The sequence below is a fragment of the Panthera leo genome, chromosome D3 (genome assembly GCF_018350215.1).
Source record: "Panthera leo isolate Ple1 chromosome D3, P.leo_Ple1_pat1.1, whole genome shotgun sequence".
NCBI lineage: Eukaryota > Metazoa > Chordata > Mammalia > Carnivora > Felidae > Panthera > Panthera leo.
Window position 1 is genome coordinate 16,930,903 of NC_056690.1, and position 10,864 is coordinate 16,941,766.

At 52.6% G+C, this 10,864-nt stretch overlaps 1 protein-coding gene across 2 annotated transcripts; it reads right to left on the reverse strand.

The window, feature by feature from the left end:
* Window position 1: 1 nt before the first annotated feature.
* CD3H12orf43 (chromosome D3 C12orf43 homolog) lies at window positions 2-10,649 on the reverse strand. Of its 2 annotated transcripts, none has more exons than XM_042910873.1 (6): window positions 10,485-10,649; window positions 5,578-5,620; window positions 5,286-5,384; window positions 3,280-3,353; window positions 2,667-2,757; window positions 2-2,196 (listed from the first exon to the last, which is right to left on the reverse strand). In XM_042910873.1, exons 1-6 carry the CDS (start codon window positions 10,624-10,626, stop codon window positions 1,839-1,841), a joined length of 807 nt encoding a protein of 268 aa, XP_042766807.1. In that variant the 5' UTR covers window positions 10,627-10,649; the 3' UTR covers window positions 2-1,838. The 2 variants fall into 2 exon arrangements, with proteins under 2 accessions (XP_042766807.1, XP_042766806.1); XM_042910872.1 differs by having other exon boundaries at window positions 2-2,193; window positions 10,485-10,626.
* Window positions 10,650-10,864: the final 215 nt, after the last annotated feature.

A 10,864-nucleotide genomic window follows, 5' to 3' on the forward strand; every position in this document is an offset into this window, starting at 1 on the left:
ATCAACATGGCCCCGTCCTGTCACCTGTGCCCTGACCAGGCCCCTCCGCCCTGCCCCAGTTCCAGCTATTGACCCCTGCGCCCCACTCACATTAGCATTCTCCGAGTGGCTACCCAGTGCCCGGGCTGGGGCTCAGATGCCCATGCCCCAGGAGGGCTCAGGCTAGCAGCCAAGGCATGCAGGGCTCTCCAGCTTCTCTTGTCCTCAGCCACCCCTCCCCTGGCTTCCAAGATGGCTGGTCCTCTCGGCCATTCATCCCCCCCACCCCACACAGAAGGTGTGGTAAGAAGGGCACCACACCTTCTCACGCCAGCCCGGCATCTCGCCTCAATGGGAAAGCCCCCCTCAGGACTAGGAAGTCCGTCTTGCCCCACGGGAGCCTTGTGACTCTGCGCCCGGTGCCGCTGTTGAGATTCTGATAACAGCTCCTCTGGCCCGTGGGGCCCTGCCGCCCCTCCCTGGTCTGGGGGACAAGCTGCTGGGGTCAGAAGGCAGCAAGGCCTGAGCAGATGACAGAGCTGAGGTGCCCAGAGGGTGAGGGGAGAGACGAGACCGGCGGAGAGGAGCTCCCCGTGGGGACGGGGCTGATGCCTGGAAGCTTGGGAGCTCAGCCGGCTGAGGGATGTGGAGGCCAGGGGGTCACAGCCACACCCAGGAGCCTGAGGTCCTGAGTGCCACCAGGAGGAACACTGTCAGCCCGGGGCTCTATGACCTCCTCTCCAGGAAGGGGCTGCTGCAGATAACTTGGCCTTAAGGGCTGCTCCCACCCTGGACGGAGGAAAGGGCCGGGGCAGAACCAGCACCCCCGAGGCTTGCAGCCAGCCAAGAGCCAACCTGTACATTTATTTAACTTGTAGTAAAGGAAATGAGGAACGGAGTAGTGGAAATGCATACTGGAAACTTCTTGCTTGTCCACACGTTGCCCAGATGGGGCTGGGCAGGCAGAGGGAGGTGGTGGTGGGTCACACTCTCACATCCCGCCTCTGTCTTTCTCGCTCTGCCAAACCTCAGAGTCAAGGCCACAAAGCCAGAAATCCACTTTAACCTTGAGCTTCTGCTCTTCCCCTGCAAAATGCTGCAGGTGTCTGAAAACCGGTCCACAAGTGCTGTGGTGCTTCTCGAAGTCTTGAGGCTGGGGTGCAGGAACACAGCTTGGGGTGTAGACAGGACTCCACCTACGTGAGGTTTATTTAGCATGTCTCATCAAGATTCGGCACGGACAGGGAAGGAGCACCCAGATCACTTTGTTATGTCTGGGGTCATTTATTTTCAACAATCTGGTTGGCTCAGAGACACGATCATGTGTGGCACATTCACAAATGTGGAGAAAGAAAATTCTGGCAGCCTAGGGGGGAAAAAAATCTCTCTCCTTCTTTTTATCAAGTCTGTGCAACCTGGAGGGAGAAGTACAAAACTCTTTCTTGGCCTTGTCATCTCAGGGCCCCTTCCCTCATTAAGGTGGTCTCCCACACCAGGTTGGGAAGGTGGAGGGGAAGGAAAAGCTCTCCTGTCACTTACTCTCCTCAGACAGTGCTGGGAAGATGGAAGCTTTACCATGTGGCCTTCGGTCTTGAGTAACTGGAAGGCTCCTTTTTCCTGAGGCCATGGAATGTTCTGGCATCACAGGTCTGCCCCAGTTCCCAACGGGAGCACAGATGGGCAGGCCTTGATTAGGCTTCTCACCCCACAACCGTGTCTCTGTCCCAACCCTTGGGCGAGCCCCAATCATGGGCAGAGTCTGGACCTCTGTCCAGCCAAGTCCTTGAACTTGGAGGGAGGTGGGGCTTGGAAATGCCTCGTCCTCGGGCTAGTTGGGCCCCGTGCCTGTGGGGCTCCGATCAGTTGGCAGGCACGGCCACTGCCCTCTTTATCGGTGGGGATGGGGAAGCCTCGCCGGCCTTTGGTTTTTTCCTCCTTCTCTTCTTTTTGGTCCCAAGTGATGTCTGGTCTCCATTGAGCCTGGGTGAATGCTTTTCCTGCTTCCCTACAGTGGCTCCGCTTGTGGTGGTGGTGGCGGCCGGGGCGACCGAGTCGGCACCGGCCTCCTTCTTGGCTTTCTTTTTCAACTTCTTTTTCTTCTTCTTTGCCTCTTTCTCCACTTTGACAGGGCCGTGGATGGCAGATTCCTGGAGGATGTCGGAGGCTGACACGGCCGCCTCCCGGCACCGCTGCCACTCCTCGTCGCTGTCCTCGCTGCTACAAGGGGAGGGCACAGAGTGGGGACAGGGCCCCAGAGCCAGCAGGAAGAGGTCACGGCAGGGGCGGGGGGGGGGGGGCGGTGCTAGAAAGGTCCAGCTTGGGAATGAGGCCGGCCTGGGTTCCAACATTGGCTTCTCCGCTTCCCAGCTGTGTGATCTCATTAAGTGACTTAACCTCTCTGACCCTCAGTGTCTCCATCTATGAAATGGGTGCGTGGGTCTCACAGGGATGCCCCAGGAGTGAGGTGTCTGGCACAAGATGATGCTCAAAAAGCAGTAAAGATCCAAAGCCAACTCCCAACAGAACCCTCTTCCCTCTCCCACTGAGGGTACTACTTCTCGAGCTCCCTGACACGGCTCCTTCTTGGCCTAGATCTGACCAGATTCTGCATGGCTATTCTGGGGGGCTGGCAAACACAGACGACGGGCAAAAAGGAGGGAACGTGAGGAGGGGGTGTGATACCTCACCTGGAGCCGGAAGGGAAGCGCTTTTGGCTGGGCTGGGGAGCAGCTTTCTTGCCGGAGTCTCCGGGGATGGATGTGAAGAAAAGGCGGAAGCCTAAAATCCAAAGGGGTCGATCGAGTCAGCACTGCCAGGGGCCAGCCCCTCCTCCCAGGTGCCAAGGCTGCCCCGCCTCTGCCCTCGAGGAGATCCCACAGATGTATGTTGAGAGGCACCGCGTGCCTCCTGGAGCCAGGGCCCGAGGTGCCAGAGGGGACGCAAGCTGCGCATTCAGAGCAGCAAGCCCTCAGAGGCTTCTGGAAGCCAGCGGTTGAGCCTTCTGCCTAAGGCAGCTTCCAAAGTGGCAGGTGGGTTGGGCGCGGGACAGACACTCAGCAGGGAGAGGCTGTGAAGTGCCGTGGTTAAGATGCCCCTGCTTGGGGTTAGACAGACAAAGGTGCTTCAGACAAGTGACTTCGTTTCTCAGAGCCTCAGCTCCCATGACACCCTGCCCTGCAAATAGGGGTATCAGCATCATACCCGCCTCAGAGATCCCAGAACGTACCAAAATGTATTTCCCGGCTCCAGATACACATGAGGTGGGAGACAAGAGCTGGCCTTAAGAGTATAACCACTCACCATCATCCTCCGGGGGGACTTTCTGTATTTCAGTCTTTTTCGGCTCCTTCACTACTTCTGAGATGGTAATTGAGCTTCGGAAGGAGGAAATGGTTGATTAAGGATGAGATTTTGGGTAACAAAAAAATTTTTTTAAGTGGAGGGGACGGGGGGCATGTGATGTTAAATGCAATGGCAGCAAGCACGCCGGCCTGATTAGAACGGTTAACGCCTACAGCCATAACATGCTGATCAGCCCCCGACAGCTGAAACTGCAGTGCCTCATTTGTTTGAACCCCACTTTATTCCAGGAAGTACTGAAGAAGTTTTAAAGATATTCACAGTACCACAGAATGAATGCAATTTTGAATAGAGCAAAGAAAATAGGCCAGGAGGGACAGAAAGTGCTGGAGAACAGGCACATGTTTTGCTTTGAGCATCCCGGCAGCAAGCATGAAAAGGGAAATAGGACCGACCGATCTAGAGAACTGGTTCAAGGTCAGCTGTCACCTGGGACACAGTGTTTTTTTTGTTTTGTTTTGTTTTTTGTTTTGTTTTTTTTTTTAAGACAGATTTATTTTTTAATTTTTTTCTTGTTTATTTATTTTTGAGAGAGAGACAAAGCACGAACAGGAGAGGGGCAGAGAGAGAGGGAGACACAGAATCTGAAGAAGGCTCCAGGCTCCTAGCTGTCAGCACAGAGCCCGACACGGGGCTTGAACCCATGAACCATGAGATCATGACCTGAGCCGAAGTCGGACACTCAACCGACTGAGCCACCCAGGCGCCCCTCTAACACAGTGGTTTAATGTAGGTCTGCAGGGCATATTAAGCAATATCTGGACACATTTTTGGTTGTCACAACTGGTGGTGGTGTAGGATCTGGTAGGTAGAGGCCAGGGATGCTGCTCCCTATTCTATAGTGAAACAGGAAGAGCCAGTCTAAAAGGTTAGTGGTGCCAAGGCCAAGAAGCCCTGATCTAACACAAGAGACCAACTAGAGCACCAGTTAAGTCTCCTTGCAGAGAAACACAAAAACGCCGCAGGGAATGTGCTGACTGCGGTTGACACGCATCCGGCTGGATTTCCACCTGCGGAAAAGTCTGATGTGGATCATCGCAGTGCTGGGTGGGCCTTGTTCACCCTGAAGCCGAAGAGTCATGAAGAAAAACTGCACCCGTGTGTTGAAATGCCAACAGACCCTCCTACATGTTTACCACATTCTCGAGCTGGGGCACTGGTACTGAGACCGCGGTGGTTCAGGCTGCTAAGGTCTGGCCCACCACTCTATCTCAGAGCAGCTGGTTTACACTGTGATGGGACACGTTTGTCTTTTTCATGTTTCGGGACTGAGGCCTGAACATCCTCATTTCCCTTGCAAAATCTGGTAGGGCTCAGTCAATCAGGGATGGATCTAGGCCAGTGTCTCTTGAAATGTGTTCCATGCCTACGCCGATCGGCCTTCCATGGAGCAAAGCCACTGTGGCCAGATGAGTTTGGAAACTGCTGGGCCAAGCAAAGTCACGCATGTCCCTTTACCGCAGATTCTCAGAGCCTTGACTACACTATTAGGAATCTAAATCTCCTGGGGGCACCTGGGTGGCTCAGCTGGTTAAGTGTCTGACACTTGATCTCGGCTCAGGTCATGATCTCACGGTTTGTGAGTTCGAGCCCTGCGGAGGGCTCTGTGCTAACAGAGTGGAGCCTGCCTAGGATTCTCTCTCTCCCCTTCTTTCTGCCCCTCCCCAACTTGTGCTCTCTCTCAAAATAAATAAATAAAGGTAAAAAAATATCAGCTCTGCTCCCTCCTCCCTATGGCTTCGAGCAAACGCTCCTTCTCCCAGAGAGCCTGTTTCCTCACCGGCAGACGAGGACAACGACAGGACCTACGTGGCAGATTGTGCGTGAGGTGACACAGCACGTGCTCCCCACAGCGCCTGCTTGCACACCCCAAGCTCCCCACCGACGTGGGCCGCTACTGATCGTATTAATGGAAGCAGGGGAAGAGAAGGAACATTTTTGGTTACCTGTCCAGCAGGGCTCCCAGTTTCTTGGCTACGTGGGCTCGGAATTCAGGGGTGGTCTGAAGCTCATTGCCATCTTGTTCATGTTCGTCCGCTTTCCGCCTGCAACGCACACGAAAGGACCTCACTTCCCGCCAGCTCAGAGGCTGCTCCCCACCCCCCACCCACGAGGGCAGGGACGACATGTGTCTCATTCACCCCGATAGGCCAGGGTCTATCCTTGCATCTGGCACACAGTAGGGGATAAATATTTGTTTAGAGAATGGATTAAACTTGGACCCAAAGCACACAGTACCTGAGGCTTGGCTGGCTGGCTGGCAACTGATTATTTGCGGCATCTGTGGAAATAACGAAAATTGAGGCATTTATAGAGGAAATGACAGGAACAGTATCTGCTGTGCGTCAGAGGTGATTTTAAGTGATTTACACGTATAACTCATTGAATGTTGCCAACAACCCTGTTAAGGGAGTTATTATTCCCATTTTGCAGAAGAGGAAACTGAGACGAGGAGATAAGATAACTCGGCCAGAGTCACACGGCTAATAACCGAGAGGGTTGGGGCCAGACCCAAGTCATCTGGCTCCAGAGCCCCCTCTTAACCACCATGCTGAACAAGAAAGTGTATTTGATTCCGGTATTTATTGAGCATCTACTATGTGCCTGGCTCTGTGCTAAGTGCTGTGGGGGACAGAGAATCCATTATGTAGATCACATTTTTTCAAGCCGAGACTGGAAATGGCTGGCCTGGTGATCATTCACTCAACTGAATACTGAAGCTCTAACATTACCCAGGTGGTGTTCTAGGTGCTGAACAATTTAGACATAGACGCCAGTCCTCACGGAGCTTACATGCTGGTTGGTGGATACGGAGGACTAAAACACACAATTAAAATATAAAATTAGATCATGATAAATACAGAGGGGAAATAAACACAGCAGGAGAGAGAAGTGGTGAGGGTAGGCGGGGGATCATTTTATAAAGGCAGGTAGGGAGGACTTCACGTATAGGTGACAGGTGAATGGATTTCAGAGAGGCAAGGGAGTGAGTCAAGCGGGGAAGTCATCTGGGGAAGAGTCTTCCAGGAAGAGGGAAGAGCACCTACAGAGGCCCCAAGGCAGAAGCCTGCCTGGTGCATCTGAGAACCAGCAAGGAAGCCGGGGTGGCTGCGGCCCAGTGAGTTGGGGGAGCAGCAGAAATGGGGACCTTATGGGGGGCCAGATCATGAAGGGACTGGTGGGCCAGTGTGACGACCTGGGCCCTGAGGGAGGTGAGGAGCCACCGGAGTCTGCACAGAAGAGGGACACGAATGGACTTGGGATTTTACAGCACATCTCTGGCTGCAGTGTGGACGTAGACCCTGGTGGGGCAAGGGCAGAAGGAGGGGGACCATGGCAATCGTGGAGGCGATGAGAAGGGGCAGGACTCTGGATGTATTCTGAAGGAATCAACAGGGTTTTGCTGACAGATTCGATGGATGGTGCGAGAGACGTATGAAAGACGGTTCTGAGGTTCTTGACTTGAGTAATGGGACAAAATGTTCTCGTGAGTTTAAGGAGCCAACTGGTCAAAATGATCGCTTGGCAACTCTGGGCCCACAACAGGGCCATGTGGTGTTAAAACAAGTGCGGGGCACACAGTCCACATTGTGGTCTATGTCAAAAGCGCTGTGGAGCATAACACGGAATGCAAAGTGCCCGATGCCCCTGGAGTCGGAGAACGCAGGTGGCCGGGATAGACCCAGAGTCCCTCCTTCTGAGCATGCCATCACAAGGAGGAGAAGCATTTCCTCCGTCGTGACTACGGAGCGAGGGCTGTGATACAATGTTACGGAACAGAAACAGCATTAGACCCCAGGCCTCAGAAGACAGGTTTCAGTTCAGTTCTGGTTCTTCCACTGTGACTCCGGACCAGTCCCTTTACCTCCCCGAGCCTTTGTTTTTAGATCTACAAAGTGGGGATAAGACCTCCAACTTCCCAGAGTCACTGTGAGGATACAGCGAAATTTTACATGGGTTTGGACACTTTGTTTGCACGTCTGTCTCCCCCTGGATTTGAAAGCTGCTGGAGCACATGGTCTGCGTCTTGCTTTCTGTACGGCTCCAGCTCTTGGCATAGTGCCTTGGTGTGAAAGAAACATTGCATAAAGTAATCACAGTGTATGTTGCCTTAAAATGTAAGTGGTTTGAAGTGTGGGTGACCAGTGCTTCATTACTGGATTAAAGAGCTGTATCAGGGGTTACAGTAATAATATAGTAACCTACAGGGGCGCCTCGGTGGCTCAGTCAGCTAAGAGTCTGACTCTTGATTTCGGCTCACGGCATGATCCCAGGGTTGCTGGAATTGAGCCTCAAGTGGGGCTCTGTGCTGGGCATGGAGCCTGCTTAGGATTCTCTCTCTGCCCCACCTCCACACCTGCGTTCTCATGCTCTCTCTCTCAAAAAAAAAAAAAAAAAAAAAAAAAAAAAAAATATATATATATATATACATATATATATATATATATATAGTGACCTACATTTCCACATGGTTATGGACCAAAGGGTCAGAGTTTTGCCCACAATGGGCAACTGTCCGTGGCAGGGAGGGGCAGAGGGCAGTTAATAGCATGGGCTTGGAGGCATAAAGACCTAGATGGATGCCTGGCTCTGCTACTTACAAGCTGGAGGACCTTTCTGAGCATCAGCTCTCGCATCTGTATAATGGGGCTAATAGTTGCTGGATTGGTATTGTTGGAAAAATTAAACCAGACACCAAATGCGAAGTGTTTAGAGCAGGGCACACAGTAACAGCTCCACCCGTGGCAGCAATTTTTATTATCCCACGGCCCAAGAATGCGTGTCACGTGTTCAGGATCTTGCCTGGCACACAGTAGGTGCTCAATAGGTAACAAGACTTATCATCGGCAGTCACATCTACTTTGATCGGCAGAAGCTTCATGAATGCACCAAAGGGTAGGCTGTAAAAGTGGTTATCTTGGATGCCACTCCTCACATGTGCATTGCTTCACATGTTGGCCAAAGCTGTTCACGTATGAGACTCACCACAACCCTAAGACCCAGGCGTTTTACGGATGAGAAAACTGTGGCTTTCAGAAATGATTTTCCTTGTCTAGGACCAGCTTCAGAGCTGGCACTTCCTATCAAGTGCTCCCTCCGCTGCCACAGAGAAATCCATCCTGTCAAGGCGGAAGCAACTGGCCCGGAAATCTAGTTGGAGTCTTGGCCCGCCCCCCCGCCTCATCAGAGAAGTGCCTTTCTGGCCAGGTCATTCATTCAAGAACTATTTTCCTGAACGCTGATCATGACCTGTGCCAGGCCCCGGGGGAGGGGACAGGCCAGATCCCAGCCTTCATTAAGTTCCCGTCACGTAACCTCTCCCTTGCCATATTTGTGGAGCAAGTCAGGCCAGGTGCGGCTCAGGTCATGATCTCGAGGTTCTTGAGTTCGAGCCCCGCGTCGGGCTCTGCGCTGACAGCTCGGAGCCTGGAGCCTGCTTCGGATTCTGCGTCTCCCTCTCTCTCTCTGCGCCTCTCCTGCTCGTGCTCTGTTTCTGTCTCTCAGAAGTAAATAAACCTTAAAAATTTTTTAATATGTGCCAAGCATTGCAGATGTATCATCTGGGTTACTTCTCAACCTTGGGGGCAGGGGTACCCACCATTATCCCTACTTGACGGATACCTTGCCCCAATTCTCATTGCTAGTGAGCGATGGAGATGGAGAGGCAGATCTGTAGACAGAGCTTGAATGAGAAAACTCCCGAGTTTTGGTGTCCAGAGATGGGAGGATATAATACTGTTTGGCGTCTACCTATGGGACATAAAATGTGGCAGGACAGCAAGAAGGGAGAGGCAGGGGGGAATGAATTACCAAAAGACTTGTAAGTCCTTTTATTTATTTTCTTTTTGTTTATTATTATTTTTTAACATTTATTTATTTTTGAGAAACAGAGAGAGACAGAGCATGAACAGGGGAGGGGCAGAGAGAGAGGGAGACACAGAATCTGAAACAGGCTCCAGGCTCTGAGCGGTCAGCACAGAGTCCGACGCGGGGCTCGAACTCACAGACCGTGAGATCATGACCTGACCCAAAGTCGGACACTTAACCGTCGGAGCCACCCAGGCGCCCCGACTTGTAAGTCCTTTTAAACAAAAGCAGGGGTTCTTAACCTTGCTTTGCTATGGCCTCTGCTCCGGCAATGTGGGAAAGCTTGGATCCTTTTTCAGAATAATGTTTTAAATGCATAAAACACAACACATTACAAAGAAAGCCAATGATACAGAAATTCAGTTATCATTAATAGTTAAAAACAAACAAACAAACCCAAATTTGGCACATTAATAATATATGTGCTTCTTTATTAATGCATTAAATCTTTATGAATGCATTACGATCTACTAGTGGGCCCAAAAATGCCTGTAATTTTTTAAATGGATTAATTAATTGATTTTTGAGAGAGAGAGAGGGAGAGAGGGCACAAGCAGGGGAGGGACAGAGAGAGAGGGGGACAGAGGATCCGAAGCGGGCTCTGCGCTGACAGCAGCAAGCCCGATGTGGGGCTCGAACTCAGGAACTCGAGATCATGACCTGGGTGGAAGTCCCATACTCAACGGACCGAGCCACCCGAGCGCCCCCCAAAACGACTGTACTTTTAAAGCAGGGATGAGTGTCAATTATTTTTTCCCAACATTTTACCGTGACTAAAATGATATTTTGATACACATGCAGACGGTAACGGGATATGGAAATCTGTGATTTTGTTAGGACCAAGTAACAGGTACTGCCCAAACTGCTGTAGCACTAGATTGTCACCGTCAGACACGTGGAGGACCCAGCTCGCTGACAGCCCCAGGGTCTGAGAAGGTGCTGGAGGCGGGGAAAGGCTGGATGCCAGCATCCGGGAAGGGGGGCTGTCCCAGCTATCTCGGAGAGGTGGCGGGCTGCCAGCGTATGGCAGTGAGGAAGGGCCGAAGGAAGCAGAGTCAAGAGGCATTCAGGTGCCTCAGTTTCCCCGACCGGGGTAATGGAAGTACCCTCCCTGTTGCACCGGCCCGCTCTCTTGAATCTGAGTCCCACGCAGTCCCCGGAGCTTTCTCAGGGCAAGAAGTCGCGTGCCGGTCACCCCCTCCTCACCACCCATCCTCTCAGACCCCAGGGGAAGACCCCACGCCTTTCGGCCAGACTCCCTGCACATGGCCTCCTACCGGCTCTTGGCTTCTCCGGCCCCCTCGAGGGATGCTCCAAGCCCCAGGCCGGCATCGCTGCCTCGCGGCACCGTGCCAGCTCCTCCTCATCGCTGCTGCTGCTGCTCTCCAAAGCGCTCAGGGGGCCACTGGGCGCGGCCATCTTGGGCCACCGCGAAGGATTGTGGGGAGCGTTCCAGTAGCAACCCTTCTCCACCACCGCACTGAGGGCGGAGACGCGCAGGGCATTGTGGGGATTGTAGTTCTCAGGCTCAGTCCGCCCTCGGTCCCCCGGACTGCCCTGAGGGTTTCCTCAAATATGAGAGCTGGAAGGGCCTGAGAGGTGAACTCCATCCTTTTCTTGATGAGGAAAATGAGACCTACATAGGAAAAGGAATTGC

Bases quoted from the DNA above. Each gene is read 5' to 3' on its own strand.
- CD3H12orf43 (XM_042910873.1), bottom strand. From the start codon at position 10,626: ATGGCCGCGCCCAGTGGCCCCCTGAGCGCTTTGGAGAGCAGCAGCAGC. The intron at 3,354-5,285 runs GTAACCAAAAAT...CTCCTTCCGAAG, and splicing joins CTGGGAGCCCTGCTGGACAG to CTCAATTACCATCTCAGAAG. The intron at 2,197-2,666 runs GTGAGGTATCAC...CTCCCCTTGTAG, and splicing joins CGCTTCCCTTCCGGCTCCAG to CAGCGAGGACAGCGACGAGG.